The sequence below is a fragment of the Macrobrachium rosenbergii genome, chromosome 23 (assembly GCF_040412425.1).
Source record: "Macrobrachium rosenbergii isolate ZJJX-2024 chromosome 23, ASM4041242v1, whole genome shotgun sequence".
In the NCBI taxonomy this organism is placed as follows: domain Eukaryota; kingdom Metazoa; phylum Arthropoda; class Malacostraca; order Decapoda; family Palaemonidae; genus Macrobrachium; species Macrobrachium rosenbergii.
In genome coordinates, this window is record NC_089763.1 from 45,361,540 (window position 1) to 45,379,640 (window position 18,101).

Genomic DNA, 18,101 nt, shown 5'->3' on the forward strand with positions numbered 1-18,101 from the left:
TTATATATAATATATATATATATATACTATATATATTATTTTATATATATACACACACACACATATACATATATACTATATATATATATATATATATATATATGTATATGTGTGTGTGTGTGTGTGTATATGGATATTTACGATTCGATAAATTAAAAAAATTGAAGATAACGACGCAGCTTACCTGTTTCCTATAATAATCACGAAGAGCATTTTCATATCCCTCTTCCAGACGAGCGAAGGCTGCATTGACCTCAACAGTCCAATAAATCTGAGTCCCAGTAAGGGCAACCTGGTATTCCAAGAAGGAAACTGATTATTTCTCCACTTCGGATAGTTTTTGAGAGAGAGAGAGAGAGAGAGAGAGAGAGAGAGAGAGAGAGAGAGAGAGAGAGAGAGAGAGAGAGAGAGACACTTTGATCCTATAGGCTGACAGGACCAAGTCTTACGCAAAAAAAGAAAAAGTTGTAAAATGCTAAATTCCTTTAGTTCAGATTATCTCATAGTAAGGCATATCAGCTGGACAAGAATTTGTTGCAAAAATACTCGTTTACTATTCATTAGACAGTATCATGGAAAATTATTCCTCTTAATTCATAAGAATCCAATAAAGGTTTCACAAGAAACCCCAAAATTTCATCAAAACTGCAGTGACTTTACCTGTGCTGGGTAGTCACCAACCCACTGATCTCTGGGGCGATCTTCGTAAGCCACAACAGCATCGGTCATTCTGTCTCTGACGGTAGTTCGCATAATGATCAGGATGTTCATTAACCACTTCTCGACCTTTAGGATGCGACAAAAACAGCTCATCTGAGAGAACGTTCCTTTAAATCCCCCCCCAACTGCTAAGTGAATTTTAAGTAACTGTTAAATGTTTAAGTAACTTACTGACTGTTCCTTAACTTACTCTCTGCCAGATGGACTCTCAACAAACTGCTAAGAAAAGTTCAATAAACATTATTATCCACTACTTGGTGAAAGATATTTTAAATTCAAAACTGAATGTTTTTTCCATATTTCATTTTCTCAGTTGCCTGTGACACTGATTTTAGAGGTTCATCGTGCATGTGATCATACTTATTAAGCTAACATAATGTCAGGAACACTGAAAATCTTGTACTCACTGGACCAACACATTTGGTAATACTGGAAAATTCCACGAACTCTCCATCCTTGGCTGTCATCCCAACAGCAGTGGTTGCATTTGGACCTGTTCCTTCTTCGAACCTTAGGTTGCACATGCTATCAAATAATTTGGTGAGATGCCTGAAGAAAACAAGATGGAAAAAGGCCTTCTAGTCATCGAATGGAAGACAGATGTCAATAGCAGGTTCACAATACAAAACTATAACTCTTAAAAAAATGTACGTATGCTAAATCTTAGAGTGTCAAGACATGATTATGAAAGGAATTTGTTGTGAGATAGATTTAACAAATTAAAATCATACAATTTTACTCATAAAGTTAGGTAAACTTTTAAACTTGCAGGGTGTTTACTTTAGGCCAAATTTTCACTTAGTTCAGATCAAGATTTCTCAAGTAAAATAGTTTGAAATATCCACTTATTTAATCATACATGGATTATAACTCGTAACCAGCACCACTTACCTGGTAACCTTGACAGGCTGATTTCCATTGGAGAGGATATCGAGCAGATCAGCAGTTGACACAAAGTAGAACCGAGGGAAAGCGAGGCGTTTTGTTTCCAGGTACTCGGCCAGCGTCTTCTCGCACAGCGTCAGCTCAGCCTGCAGAGATTCCAGGCGGTCGAAGAGCCCCTCTCTGTTGGTTGCTTCCAGGACGTGAGGATGCTCCACCATCTCGGATACTAATTTCTGTAGGTTATAGCACGGTGGAGGTCAATTACTTTGGACAAATTGTAAATAAATTAACGATGCATGGACTGCAATAGTGAATCCGGTTTGTCAGACCACCAAAGGAGAAGGATGGATGATGAAGGAGGTGGAAGAAAAGTGATCAAGAAGTTATCGACTTATAATCGAATAAAAAGTTTAAACAGCATTAATGAGTTATATCTCACTTTGAAATCAATGTCGATCTGATCAAATCTGGCAGAATCTTCTGGCAACTGTCTCCTGATGTCATCTGATCCAATAAAGATAGATTCCAGGTGACTCCATGTACGCTGCACTTCGAACCTATAGGTGTATAAACCATAAATTGGTTAGCAGTGACTTGGTTTTGTCGATCTCTATCATTAGCCCTGGCAATGATGAGGTTAAGGGTTATAATGTCAGATATATTTGCGAAATCAATCAGTCAGTCCTTGCTGCTTCTTTATGTAACGAGTGCTGTTGTTAATAGTGTTTATAGTGAATCTGGAGCCCTAGACTTACTTATCCTATTTGGTGTTCTACAGGATAGTGTTTAGGGATCTTTATTGGTTTTTATTCGCCATTTCACAGGCAAAGATGGAATTTCTGAGATCACAGGTTGTTTTACGGGATACAAAACTATTGTACAAGCAAATATATTACATAGGAATTTAAGACTTACGTACCATAAAGTAATGACCTGATCGGCAATTGCTAGTTTGTTCTGCCATGCCGACACTTCGCCCAGGAAGTGTTCGATGTACTTGGAGGTCATCAGATTCTGTAGCTGAACCTGTTCATTCAAGAAAACATGATGAAATATAGCGTGCATTAATCAGCAAGTCTATACTTGTTTTTCATGTGAACTCTTAGTGAAATATAAAAAAGAAAAATTATCAAGGTGACGTCAGGGCCTCTTTTCAAAACATATAGATAAAATGATCATGAACTGGTCAAAAACATGTAGCTAAACACTCTTCCTTAGTGATCTATTTACCGTAAATCCTAATAAAGAAATAAATGATATGAATAAAGCAACGCTCTATTTAAAATGGAATGTTGGTACCTTTTAAAGGCTTAAAGTAAATTTGGTGAGAACATCATTCAATATTGTAAGAATCAGTTCAACATGAGATTTTGGTCTTTATCTACGAATTCTAGAGTGCACAAGAAAAATAATTTTTTCTACCATATCGAAGAGAAATTGACTGATTGCGGTAGATATAGTTTCCAGTTTTTAAACTCATTTCATTTTTTCATCATTCATTTTGCTGATATTCATGTTCCCTTTTTTTAGCATAGGAACCCATAAAAGCTGTCTTTAACTTGAATAGATCAAGGCCTCAGAGTAATTTAAATGGAAAAATGCAAAATATGAGAACCACTGATATTAAACTAGAGCAACTCCCAACGACCACAAAAGCATGAAAAAAAACTTAAATGATAAAAGATTATCAGCATTGATATTAACAAGAAACCTATAGAGGCTATAGATTCTGCCAGCTCAAAAACAAAATGAAAAGTAAAATCTAAATGTCAATGGTAAATAGACTCAAATGAAAAATGGCAGTTTTTGATGTTACTGGTAAAGGTGGAAATTCAAACCTGGTTCTCCTCCAGAGTTTCTATCATCTCCTCCGATGTCCTGATGAGAGCCACTTGAGTGCGAGGATGCGTGTCTATCAAGAACTCCAGGGTGGCCCAAGTTATTTCCAGTTCCTGGAATTCCATGAAATGAGAGTTAGCTTCTTTTTCTAAAAACCATTTGGTTGTAGATTCTACAATATCTATCTTCTCTGCCATTTGTAACAAATAGGATGTACATTTAAAGATAAAAGTAAGTATTGCCCACAACAAAAATAACATGCGATGATTTTTTAATTTCGTAATTATGGATTTATGTATGTCCAGTTGACACCACCATAAAAATGTAAATGTTAAAAAGATAAGTCAATCTAAAAATACTGCCAACAACGACGCTAATCATGAAACAGGCGAAATAATATGTAGGCCTAGTAATATAGTAGTAATAATGATAAAGAGTAATATCCATGTCCGATAAAAATGACAGACGAAATAATATGTACTAATAGTAGTAATAATGATAAAGCAGAGTAATATCCATGTTCGATAAAAAATGACAGGCGAAATAGTATATATTAATAGTAGTAATAATGGTAAAGAAGAGTAATATCCATGTTCGATAAAAAATGAAACAGGCGAAATAATATATAGTAATAGTAGTAATAATGATAAAGAAGAGTAATACCCATATTCGATAAGAAAAAAAAAGTCAAATTTACACAGACAATGAATAAAATCAAAGAAATGAAATAAGTCAACCTAACAAGAGAGAGGAAAATACAGTATAACCAAGCAGCGAACTGAGAGAGCATAGTTTTAATATTAACAATAAGTAGCAATCTATAACGTTCTCGTGTAAGGAATTACCTTAATAATCTTCTCCATTGACATCTCCTTTACTGCCCTATCCACGATGTTCTTGACTTCGTCCTCGTACGTGTGGAGGTTGAGTTCCAGGAGGTCAGCTAGGGTGGTCTCTGGGTTCTCGACGTAGTTCCTCTGGAAAGTTTGGTTATCTGAAGAGAGTCTGGATAATTGTTCAGGTTTCCTATAGTCCTACACAAGTAAAAGCAACAACATCTAGTACTGTCAAAAAGATTTGAGTGAGTAAAACTGTTTGGCAGTGGTTTTTATATAATAATATTAACTAATGGTTCAGCAAAGGCATTTCCAGTTAATGCAGTCCAAACAACTCTTTTGATCTTATATTCTCAAAATTCACAGCCTTCATAATTCCCTGCAGCATTTGTCAGTCTGCTTTGGTATAAATATTCGTCAATCTGCTTTGGTACAAATATTCGTCAATCTGCTTTAGTATAAATATTCGTCAATCTCCGTTGGTACAAATATTCGTCAATCTGCTTTGGTACAAATATTCGTCAATCTGCTTTAAATATTCGTCAACAAAATATTCGTCAATCTCCGTTGGTACAAATATTCGTCAATCTGCTTTGGTACAAATATTCGTCAATCTGCTTTGGTATAAATATTCGTCAATCTGCTTTGGTACAAATATTCGTCAATCTGCGTTGGTACAAATATTCGTCAATCTGCTTTGGTACAAATATTCGTCAATCTGCTTTTGGTACAAATTTAACTTATTCTGTTCCTTTGAGGCTTCTCGAAAAACCGGCCAGTCTTTTCTAACAATAACAATAAATCTAGTTTTGTATCTCATATTTGTCAATCTGCGTGGATTCAGGGTCTGAGGCTGATTTCGTAGCAATCAGGAGCTGGCCCCAGTGCCTTTCCCTGAGAGCTGGATTCTGCAGTTCCGCAACTGCCCTTAGAGATGTCAAATATTCTTCAATCTGGTTTCTGGATTGACGTAACTCCCAACCCATCTCCTTGTCCAAGCCTGTGGGACGCGACAAACCCAGGCCAGGATTAGTCAACAATAACAAGAAAATGATAGTTTAAAGATCCATCTCACCACGTTTGGTAATTCAGGGTCTGGGCTGATTTCGTACAAGATCAGTGAGAAGCTATTCTTCATCATACTGCCCAGAGATAAAAATGTTCTTCAACTGAGTCTAACTGACAAAATAACTTTTAGTCCAAGCCTTAAGAGCTCTATACTACATCGGTATTAGCAAAAGGGGTAAACTAAATGAAATATGGTCCTGCAGTTTGCACGACACAACTTTAATGCCAATTAGTAGAATATAGTTCCTTCATAGATAAATTGCTAAAAAAATTACAAAAACAAAAAAATGACACAAAAATCAGTATCTTTTTCGTCTTGTCCTTGTAATTAATCTTGTCATAGCTTCAAATTGAGCAGTATTCTTACACCAAAGTGAAAAGAACTTTACCTCTGATATCCTTTGCAAATTTCTTGCACTCGATATCCATGTTTTCAACGTCAACTTCACGCCATGGGGTCGTTTTCCAGTTGTCTATGCAACATCGCACAAGACTAATATGATCCCAAAGTTGCTGGAAAGAATAAATGCATCACCATTATCGAAACTCTAAGTTACACTATATTATTTTTTTCCCTCTGAGAGGAATACAACAATTTGAGTAATAAAGGGTCATAACCGACTGACTTGGTTGCATCTGTTCCTTCAAAACCTTTCCCCCTCCTTTAGACACCCATGCGCGTACAAAGACACAGACATGTACAGACATACATACATACACACACACACATATATATGTATATAGTATAAATATATATATATATATATATATATATATATATATATATATATAAATATATATTATATATATATATGTATTGTATATACATATTGTGTATATATATATATATATATATATATATATATATATATATACATATATATATACATATATATATATATATATATATATATATATATATATATATATATATATATATATATATATATATATGTATATATATGTGTATAAATTGAATTTTTGTCACTTAATCACGCGAGACTTTCTTATATTCGCAAATATTAAGCCACACATATAGTTTAATATCGAATTTACCATACCATAGGAATAACTAACAACCAAAGGGAATTAAAATTGGTAAGATCTCCTGCCCGGGCCAGGTTTCGAACCATTTCTTTACTTTTAAAAATAAAGCCACAAAGAACCAACTGAGATGTAAAACACGTTTTACCTTGGAAATTGCTCACAAGGAAAGAGGCTAATAAATATATATATATATATATATATATATATATATATATATATATATATATATATATATATATATATATATATATATATATCGAACCCATAAATATAAACTAAAGTTCGCTTTCCATTACACGTCTAAAAGTACTGGAACCCAGAATCAACTGCACAAGGAAACAAGAACTGCTTGCATAAAAGCGAGTAATAACTTCAACTCAGCATGACCCAATAGACAGCTTTCTTCTGCATTAACCCTTCTGGTGAATAAGATAGAAATAATCATCACGTTGAACAGAAATAAATTTCTGACTCACGTCGAATCGCCGATTCCAGGTGGAAGGCGATTCCACTTCCATTCTTAAAGAATTGGAACCTGAGAGCAACTCCTGGAATTACCACAAGCTAACTGATTCATACCAGCGAGTTTTCCCAACTTCCCGACTCAGCACTGACCCAATAGACAGTTCATCGCCCTTCTGGTTGAAGGAAATAAAGTTTATGCATGAAACTCACGAGTGATGGAATTTATTTCTGTTCCACATGATTGATGTTGATTATTTCTAAGATCACTATATATGTATATATATAAAAGATGGACATATTTAATAATTATATAAATATACATATGATCATAATATTGATTGCTATATGTTTTGTCGAGATAAAATATATATATGTATTATGATAAATATATATATGTATATTTTTAATTTATAAGCCCGTTGTGGACAGTGAAATGAACTATATAACAAATGAGATAAATATATATATTATATTATATAATATATAAAAAAAATATATAACTATATATAATATTATATATATATATATATAGAATATAAAACTGCAAATATGTGTTATGCTATTTGTATATATTATTGTAGATGGTATATATATATACATATATATAAAACTAATGTTCTTTTATTCAAAACTTTCCCAGAACTTCCTTTAAAAGAAAAAACAAGAGAAAACAGTAAAAATAATACCTTCAACATGATATTCTGCACAACTTGCTTTTGGGATGTTGAAAGAGAATCGCCGATTCCTGGAGACGATTCATTTCCTTCTCGAGAATCTGCATCCTGGCGTCCACGCGCTCGATTCGCCAGTATGGAAGCTCACACTCGAAGCTGTTCGCGGTTGAAGAGAAATGGAAGTTTATGCATAAAAGAGTGATGGATTTATGAATGAGATGTTGTGTGAAAGATCAATAAGGTGTATATGCGTAAAAGATGGACAGATTTAATAATTAGATTTTTCATGATGATCGTTGTTGATTGCTCATGTCTTGTCGAGATAAAATAGTAATTTGATAAATCAGACAGGTAATTTAAAAGCCCGTTGTGGACAGTGAAATGAACTCCTTGAACAAATGAGAGAAAGACTTTTAAATAAAAAAAAATGGGAACTTCGAGAATATTGGGTGTTCAGGAGAACATGAAAACCGCACTTGTGTTATGCTTTTTGTATTATTGTTGTAGATGGTAAATTGGAGATGCTGGTTAAAAACTTTTAAACTTCCTGAAAAATAATAATACTTAATCTTCTGAATTTTTTTTTTAAATCTTGGATAATGAAAACTGGCAGAGTATAGTTTAGTTGGACTAATTTTGTAAAAAGTTTTTATCACTAGTGAATAACAGTATAATTAAAAAAGTTTTATCTTACTCTTGTTCTGGATAACACGTCGTTGCAATGGGCAAGTTAAGAGGTCACAGTGTTTTAAATCTAAAACTTAGAGAAAAGAAATAAATTCTGATAACTATACAGAAAACATAAACGAACAAGAATGTTTAGCACAGTTTTGAAGAAATATCGACGAAGACAGAAAATTTCCCTGACAAGCAAAAGTACTGCCATAGCGATGAATAATCACGTACAGGAAGAAGGAATATTTCTTGAACTTCTCTCGATAAGCGCTCTGGCGAACCTCGAACTTGGTACATTTCTTCTTGATTCCCGAAACCTCATTGGCTTTCAGAGGTGCCACGTGCTGTCGAATCAAGTCGCACTGCTTCTTGAGGGATTCCCATTGCTCTGGCAGTTCCTGGAATTTGGAAATGGATGTTAGTTCCAAGAGAACCTGTAGTCAGCTATTTTTCTTCAGCTGACGGTAAACATCCGCAGCCGATATCATCAAAGCTCATCGTGATTGGTGGAAGCTTATGCTGTTTATCAAACACCAAAGTTAAGATTCAAACGCATCGACAAGTCAGAAGATAGGCAAAATGCTTCAATGGCACCAGCTGCAGATATTTACCGTCAGCTTCAAATAGGAAAATCACTCATTGATTCTGCCACGTTAATGAAGACAGACAGCACACCATGATCAATAACTCTTGATGAAACCATAGTGGTGATATCAGTAAAGAAACTGGCAGTAGACATAAGAACCTAATTGAGCGACCTCCTTCGGTTTTACTGCACCTGTAATTTCAGATGCATGGTTTCGGGAAGATCGTCGCCATACTGTTTCACCAGGGCAATGGTGTTCTTCAAAGGTTCGAACATGGCGTCCGTGGTGAAAGTTCGATCCCGCACGGCCACCAGGTGACCCATGACGGAAACCAAGGTGTCGTAGTCGCCATTGCCCAAGTCTTTTGCGACGCCCACTTCGGTTTCTTTGATGAACTGGTCGAGGTCAGTTAAGCTATTTTGGGAATAAATGGAAGAGGCTAAAACGGGTACATCATACTCTTCTTGTATAATGACTGGGCAATTATTACGGTCACATATCAAATCCGAAAAGAAAAAAAGAAGAATTCCCAAAGAGAGGCAAGAGAAGAAGGGATATTCTTACAAATAAAAGGGGGTTCGATTTATGAAAAATCTGGGTATAAGGCCAAGCACTGGGGCACTTCAGCCATTCATTGCTTATGGTGAAAAGGAGTTGGAGTGGTTGGACAGCAAGATGGAAGAAAAGAAGTGGGAACAAAGGCAGAGTAAAAGGTTAAAAAAATTGGTGCAGCTAGGGGCCGATGGAACGCTGCAAACAACCTTTAATAATGCCACGTGAATTACATAAGGTGCCCTGACGGCTCTACCCCATTACAGGGTTTAAAAAAAAAAAGTAGTTTCAGAGAGAGAGAGAGAGAGAGCCATCCCTGCTTACCTGTCTATGACGCGAGCAATCAGGTGTTGCTTGAAGAGGTTCGACCATTTCTTGGTGTTTTCCAAAAGGTTGTGCTTGAAAGGCCTGACGTCAAGGCGGAACCAGCGATCAAACACTTTCGTGATCTCTATGCCTTCCAGTTCCGTGTACAGAGCCTCGTACTTGTCGATCTGAAAAGAACAGATGAGAAAAATACTTTTTTGAAATATGTTTTTATTTGAAAATTAATTATAATGTCCTATCTCTAAACTATCCTTCTTCGTAGTGTGGTGAGTTACCAGTAGCCTAACCTCTCTCTTTCCATTTGAAAACTGTTAGCCGCGCCTACTTTATCTTACAACAACCACCTTGTTTCTCTTATTTCTTGCAGTAAGTAGTTTCTTTTCTATTCTATATCAGCATATAAACCCAAGCATGAATACACATATTCAAGACAATTTAATTAACGTACGCTTTTATATTTCTTTTTATTAAAACATAGTTGAACTTTATTGCCATATGAATAAAATCAACATGTTCGAAGGCCTTGAATGCAATGTATTTTTTTACCTGGTGAAACTCTAACTCCATTACGAAGAGTTTCAACAGGAAAGAGGAACTTGACTTCCTCCGTTTGCATTCAAGGCTTTCAGTAGGAAGCATGTCCATGTGTAAGGACGCCGAGAAGTTACAAAGTCAATGTGGCAATCAAAATGTTCAACATGTTTTGAAGGTAAAAAAATACATGGCTACGAACATTTGATTTTGTTCACATACATAAAGGTCACTAAGAGATTAATAAAAAAAGGAAATACAAAAGCGTGCATTACTTAAATTATCTTGAATATGTGTATTCATGCCTGGGTTTATATGCTGGTATAGAACAAAAAACAGAAACTGCTCGCTGCAAGAAATAAGAGAAGCAACTTGGTTGTGGTAAGATAAAGTATACGATAAGAGGATGGCTAACAGACTTCAAATAGACAGACTGATAGACAGAAACAATTATTTACTTGTATTATCTTTTAATTAGGTCTTAACATACTGATAACATTATCCAAACAGGGTATAACAAAATCGTAATTAAATCAGTTTTGTAAATAAATTGTCATGACTGGCGTAAAAATGGCCCAAATCTTCATCATGCTATTTTTACCTAAGCTGATAATACCCAACTCCTTGGTAGTGACTATTTTTACTCCAAGACTCGGGTATTAATAGCCACTTTTTTTCAACATACAATAGCCACTGAATAAAAACAGACTAAATAAAAAATACCCACTAAATAAAAAAAGACTAGACATAAGAATAGCCACTGAATAAAAAAAGACTTGACTTCACCAATGAATAAAACAGTTAAACATAAAAATAGCCACTGAATAAAAAAAGATTAGACATAAAAATAGCCACTGAATAAAAAAAGATTAGAATAAAAATGCCACTCAGCTAAACATAAAAATAACCACTGAATAAAAAGAGACTAAACATAAAAATAACCACTGAATAAAAAAAGACTAGACATAAAAATACCCACTGAATAAAAAAAAAATACTAGACATAAAAATAGCCACTGAATAAAAAAACTAGACATAAAAGACAGAATAAAAACAGCTAAACATAAAAATAGCCAATGAATAAAACAGACTAAACATGAAAATAGCTACTGAATAAAACAGGCTAAACATAAAATAGCCAATGACTAAAAACAGACTAAACATAAAAATAGCCACTGAATAAAACAGACTAAACATGAAAATAGCCACTGAATAAAACAGACTAAACATAAAAATAGCCACTGAATAAAACAGACTAAACATGAAAATAGCCACTGAATAAAAACAGATTAAACATAAAAACAGCCACTGAATAAAAAAGACTAAACATAAAAACAGCCACTGAATAAAAAAGACTAAACATAGAAATAGCTACTAAATAAAAACAGACTAAACATAAAAATAGCCACTGAATAAAAACGGACTAAACATAAAAATAGCCACTGAATAAAAACAGACTACTAAAGAAAAACAGAAACATAAAAAATAGCCACTGAATAAAAAAAGACTAGACAAAAATAGGCACTGGATAAAAAAAAGACTAGACATAAAAATAACCACTGAATGAAAACAAACTAAACATAAAAATAACCACTGAATAAAAACAGACTAAACATAAAAATAGCCACTGAATAAAAACAGACTAAACATAAAAATAGCCACTGAATAAAAAGGCTAAACATGAAAATAGCTGCTAAATAAAAACAGACTAAACATGAAAATAGCTACTGAAAAAAAAGACTAAACATAAAAATAGCCACTGAATAAAAAAATTACTAAAGTGAAGATAAAATATATTCTCAGACCTGTTGCTTAAACTGAGCCAGCGAGGGTTCTTTATCCTTTCCGTTTTCCTCCGCCGTCAGGAATCTTTCCAGCGCGTCTTCTCGGTTGTCCCTCCAGAGGGCCTGGTGCACCAGGAAGCTGTCTCGGTGCTCTGTCATCTGAAGGGCGGCGTCCTCAAATCTGTCCATCAGGGCCTCTCGGAGTTCTATCACCTCGACGTCTCTTTCCACTTCGGGCTGTGAGATGACACCGACGACAAAGAAAAAGAAGAAGAAGAAGAATTGAGAACAATGTAAGCATAAACCAGTTTTAGTGTTTATAATTTAAGAATTATCGTAAAATTTTTCTAGGGATAAGTCATTCATTTTAACGCTCTCCTTTTTGTTTGTTCGCTTCTATCGTTGCATAAAAAAATTACAAAATTAGTCAGCTAAAATTACTGAGTCACGTCGACTCTTTTACTTTTCTTTCCCCACTTTCTCTCCCTCTCTCTCCCTCAACCTCTCTCTCTCTGCTTTTGCTTTTTGCGCTCATCAGACTTGTTCTGGAAATAGGCACAAGGTTTCTTGTTCCACGGACCTTTGCATGAAAAAAGGCAATAGTACTCCGAAAACAATCAACCACAGAGCTGAGTATCAATTTCAGTCAAAAATAAATATATTCAACATTTAAAACGGGGGAATACATAAAAAAATAATTTTTCAAGGAAGATAAAATTTGCATTAATACAAACATGTTTGTTGGATAAATATACAATGTTATTTTTGTATTACTCTGGATTTTTTTTCCTTCATTGGTCTTCTAGGTTTGCTGTATTGTGACCAAAGGTCCACATCATGCCTCTTATACCCAGGTACACTTTACCACGCTTACAGGACGCCTTTACGCAAGGGCTCATGTTGGCATGAGGCCAGTTTAATCTACGTCAACCATCGCCATCTTAGCTAGAATTTCACATCACGAACAAAATTTTTATTGTTACATTTCCCAATACCATAAATAAACTAGATTAAAATTATTGGATTTATGAAATGTAGGCTGTCAAGCTAAGTACTGGAGCACTATCGACCAAGCAGTGCCTAAGATGGTGAAAAGAGGGAGTTGGAGTGGTTGGAGAGCTAGATAAAATATCCGGAAAAAAATAGGGAAATGAATTAACAAGATCCAAAGGTGGAATTTGGAGAAAACCCCGCAGTTGTACTAATAAGTAACAGTTAGAGATGTTGGACAGCAAGACTGAAGACATGAATGGGAAATGGAAGTAAAAGGTAAAAGGCTAGAAAATGGATTCGGCTAAGGGCCGAAGGGATACTGCAGACACCCTTTAGTAATGCCCACAGTGCACCATGCCAAGTGCACTGACAGCACTACCCTCCTAAGGGGATATTAATATTATCTTAAACTACATAATCGAAGCCCGCATATGCCACTTTCAGCCAAGAAGGTCACCTTAACTGATGCCCAGCAATGGAAGAAGTGTAATCGGCGATTATCCTAATCCCCAAATTCAACCACGTATTATTCTCAACACTAACCAAATAAGTAGGATGTTCTTGCGTGGCTAATCTTGGGATTAGGGTCGACACGTTCAGGATGTCAGCGACGAGGGACTCCGCTAACTTCCTCAGTTCCTCGGGTGAAGGGCTTAGGATAAGGTTGGGTTCCTTCAGGTCAAGGAATGCCTCCAGGAGGGGAAACTGATTTGGGCGAGGTTCACAGTTGTCCAGAAGGTAGAACAAACTGGAAATAATAATAATAATAATAATAATAATAATAATAATAATAATAATAATAATAATAAGAATAAGAAGAAGAAGAAGAAGAAGAAGAAGAAAATTGTTGATTCTGTACCACAAGGCCGGTCAACCTGAGGCGCATGCGCCAAAAGTGATGCATTGGATGATTACAAGGATAATAAACGTAAAACCATGCATGTTCATGCCAAAAAATAATGATGAAGAAATAAATAAAAAAATAAAGAAATGAAATGAAATATCTATAATAATAATTAAGCGAATAAAAAATAATATGAATTTAAGTAACTCATGGCCAGAAATGAGTTTTACTGAAATCAAGTTTCATCTAAAACACATTACTTACTTTCACTGATTTCGTAGTCATTAGCAAACGTCATCTTCTTTTAACAATCAAACGTATTTGTTAAGAAAAAAAAAATATGAAGGAGTGAGTGGCAACTTTACAGAATACGATGAACAAATCGGATTACTGCATGAGGTCTTTGATAATCGTTTTAGTGATTTTGCTGAAGAGGAAGACTGCATACATGCATTTATAAATCCATTTTCACTTACTGAAACAAAATTCTGAATATGCCTAATAACTTATAAATGGAGTTTATTGAACTGAAAACAAATTTAGAAATTCAGTACTGGAATTAAATTTTCATGAATTTCCCTAAATTCCAAGTGTTTCTGAGATAATGAGTTTCTGGCGATCATTACCCTGTGAGCGTTTTCCAGAACTGAGATGATTTGTCCCGAGTTCCATTTGTCGTTTTGGAACAACATGCAGATGGGAGGGAGCATTTTCATCCACAAAATGATAAAAGAACAAACTGAGGTCACGATTACCTCACTGAAATTTGAAGAACTGTGTGCTGCGTTCAGTTACTGATTTGACTCCAAATATCACAAGTTTGGGGAAAGCAAAGCAAAGTCAAAAGTCTCATTGAAGTTAGTGGTGTTTATCTTGCCTACGTGAACCCCATTTTATTTCAAACTGCTAAATGTGTCTACATTGTCATAAAAGTATCAGATAATTGTGTGTGTTCCTCCTTAATATGTCCACGTTTGTCGCTTTCAGTTACTAATTTCACTTGAAACATCTCAAGCTTGGTGGAATCAAAACTTCATTGAAATCGTTTATCGTGTCTTCACATGAATTGCTTTCATTTAAAACTGCTTATTGTGTACATGTTGTCATATAAATATGTCATATTTTATGTATAACTGCTAAATATCCCATGTTTGTTGCGCTCAGTAACTAATTACCAAAGTTCATCTTGTCTTTATATTAAATTCTTTTATCTAAACTGCTACATGTATCTATATTATCACACACACATACATATATATATATATATATATATATATATATATATATATATATATATATATATATATATATATATATATATATATATATATATATATACACATATATATATATATACATATACACATATTAAATCCATGTATAACTGCCAAATGCGTTCACACTACCATACTTTAAAGGACTAAAAGTGGATACAAGTTTGCTTGGCGCATCTGAACTAAAAAAAAAAAAATGATGCTTGGGATATAAAAGATTGACCCACCCCTGCCGTAACATATAATTTAATATCTATCTAAAACTATTTATAGATTAATCAAATACCCTGCGCTCTCTGTATCACTCTTTTAATAATAATAATAATAATAACAATAATAATAATAATAATAATAATAAAAATAATAATAATAACCGTTTAGGTGCCGTTGAGTTTGCTTTGCTGTTTCTCAACGGCATCCAGATGGCCATTCTGTTTAACGAAGTTTGTTTGAAGAAGGGTCTCCTTCCGAAATAATAATAATTTATCATTTGTAGTAGTAGTAGTAAATGTGTAGTAGTAGTAGTAGTAGTAGTAGTAGTAGTAATAATAATAATAAAGCATAATAAAAATACGACCACAGTTGTAGGTCAGCCTTTGCTGTTTCCAACGGCATTTCAGAAACCATTCTTTTTCTGATAAAGTTTGTTAAAAAAATTCCTCAACATGCAATAATAGACATTCAACCCAATAGGCACCTGTAACAGACAGCGTCGACGAGTCCCCGGGTGATCATGTGATCCATGAAGAGAAGGTACTGATCCCAGTGTTTCGATTCTTCGTTCACTTTCAGCAGCCTCTTGTTTTCGTCCACCATTCCTTGGATCTGCTCTCCGTCCTTCTCCATCTTCGAGTTACTGGGAAAAGCGAAACAAGTTGAAAATACCGACGAGCGAGTGCTTAACACTTTTCACAAATCTATACTCTCGGGTGGCAAAACCACATAGCATGTTAAAGTTTCAAGACATTTACTTTTCATAATACAACATTCATAGTTTTATGATTATATACTCTAAGGGATAATCAACTTAGGTGTCATCGCATCATTTATTATCCTTCAGATATTAATAGTAATTAATCAGTTGGGATGCCTTGATCTGGAATCTGCTAACCCAGTCCTTCTCCATCTTCGAACTGGAAAACCTTTATTTTGAAAATACAAAACGAGCAGTTTTACGACTATTTACTCTAAATGGATAATGCTCTCGGGTGTCAAAACATTTATTACCATGTTAAATATTAATAAGACATTTTAATTTTCAACGATGCATTCATAGTTTTATGATTATAACTTAAAAGGTATAATGACAAAGACTTCGAAACCAATCATTTAGTATCCTTCAGTTACTAAAATGAAAATACAGTTTATTTGTTTACTTTAAATGGGGAGGGATCAACTATAGGTGGCACTTACATTTATTCCCTCACCATGAGCCTATTGTGCTTCTAATCAATATGCTCTATCTCCGAAACTGCCCAAGATCAGAATTCAGAGGAGAATAAAGATAATATAAAGAACATCACAAATACATACAAGGGATGGGTTATATAAGGACATGTGCATGTAACAAGCAACGAATTTATACAGGGATATCAAGCTTGATGCTATTAATCACTACAACTATTAAGGCTTCTTAGAAAATTTACAGCTCATGAAGTGCGCACAACGTATGCCCCTCCACTCTGGGACAGCAGACTCAACAGCACGTTCAGTAAGTGACAGCAAGCAACTTACACTTTCTTCTGCCTGTCGTTTCTGTCTTCTAGGTTGAGGAGCGTCTCTTTCTTGCCGTCTCGTCTCTGGTACATGGGCGACTGCACCCAGGTGTCCAAAATGTCGTCCAGATGTCTGACATTCTCCTGCACCTTCTGGACACGACCTTCGAGGTTGCTGACCGTGTCTCGAAGGACTTCAATGTACTCCCACACTCCTGTGGGGTATAATGTACGTTTACTAATCACAGCTCATATAAACAAGAGGCGAATTAGATGATGAAAACTATGCTGTGTAGAAGGGAAGATTTAGACTTGAACCAAAGTAAGTAAAGATTCTGAGAACAAAGATGTTAGAAAACGGAGATTTGAGCAAGAAGCACCAACATTATTCAGCAAATGGCACAACAAAAATGTGATAAATAAGACACTTTCAAGACGAAATTAAAGATATTAAAAACTGTTACGACATAGAAGAATAGGTTGTTCAACAAATTTATAAAGAGCAAGAGACATATCATTGGGACCTGCTTGATTTGAATGAATGGGGCCCTATATTAGAGCTCCCCAAAATACACCCTAAAATGTACTGATAATGAGAGAACTCCCTTAACAGAGAAATGGACCAGGCAGAACAGAGCGAGTTGAACAATCGTCCCGAAAAGATGGTAGAGAGGTATCATTCAATCAGTGCCATTCAATATTGATAATATTCCCCATTATTGGTAAAATACCCGAGAGAGAGGAAGAGTGGGGAGGAAGAGTGAAAAGAGGAGGAGGGGAGGGGAAGAGGGAAGAAGGAGAGAAGTGGAAAAGTGATGAGAGAGAGAGAGAGAGAGAGAGAGATAAAGAAGAGAGAAGAGACCACTGAGCTGATTAACAGCTCTCCTAGGGATGGCCTGAAGGATTAGAATTTTACGTGACTAAGAACCAGTTGGTTACCTAGCAACGGGACCTAGGGAAAATGAAGATTCTTCATTGGCCGAGACTCGAACTCGGACCTGACAGAGTGCTAAGAGAACTATACCGACCTGTCCAACAAGGAACGAAGGAAGAGAGAGAGAAATAGGATAAGACTGAGAGAATGATTAGGAGAGGGAGGCGGGAAGGAAAAAAATGAAAGAGTGAAAAAACGTTAAAAAAATTCTCACCATCCGAATTCCACGTCAACTCGGTCTCGGCCTGTTTGATGTTCTCATCTATCTCGTCCATCTCTTTCTTGATGAGACTGAACTCAACCTCGTTGGTGTGTGTTCTGATGTGGTTGTACCTTCAGCCCCAAACAAATA

At 35.2% G+C, this 18,101-nt stretch overlaps 1 protein-coding gene across 1 annotated transcript in view; it reads right to left on the reverse strand.

Moving 5' to 3' along the window:
* Dhc93AB (Dynein heavy chain at 93AB) overlaps nt 1-18,101 on the reverse strand; it is a 112,275-nt gene that overhangs the window by 76,594 nt on the left and 17,580 nt on the right. Inside the window, exons 15-35 of the mRNA XM_067125082.1 lie at nt 17,964-18,082; nt 16,835-17,030; nt 15,798-15,956; nt 13,526-13,730; nt 12,011-12,226; nt 9,673-9,842; nt 8,988-9,210; nt 8,441-8,607; nt 7,600-7,690; nt 6,872-6,943; nt 5,738-5,861; nt 5,135-5,280; nt 4,459-4,478; nt 4,290-4,428; nt 3,444-3,557; nt 2,525-2,631; nt 2,045-2,162; nt 1,612-1,838; nt 1,128-1,269; nt 661-786; nt 185-292 (exon numbers count right to left, since the gene is read on the reverse strand). Of these exons, the coding sequence (XP_066981183.1) occupies nt 185-292; nt 661-786; nt 1,128-1,269; nt 1,612-1,838; nt 2,045-2,162; nt 2,525-2,631; nt 3,444-3,557; nt 4,290-4,428; nt 4,459-4,478; nt 5,135-5,280; nt 5,738-5,861; nt 6,872-6,943; nt 7,600-7,690; nt 8,441-8,607; nt 8,988-9,210; nt 9,673-9,842; nt 12,011-12,226; nt 13,526-13,730; nt 15,798-15,956; nt 16,835-17,030; nt 17,964-18,082 (2,989 nt within the window). The remainder of the gene's footprint in view (nt 1-184; nt 293-660; nt 787-1,127; nt 1,270-1,611; nt 1,839-2,044; nt 2,163-2,524; nt 2,632-3,443; nt 3,558-4,289; nt 4,429-4,458; nt 4,479-5,134; nt 5,281-5,737; nt 5,862-6,871; nt 6,944-7,599; nt 7,691-8,440; nt 8,608-8,987; nt 9,211-9,672; nt 9,843-12,010; nt 12,227-13,525; nt 13,731-15,797; nt 15,957-16,834; nt 17,031-17,963; nt 18,083-18,101) is intronic.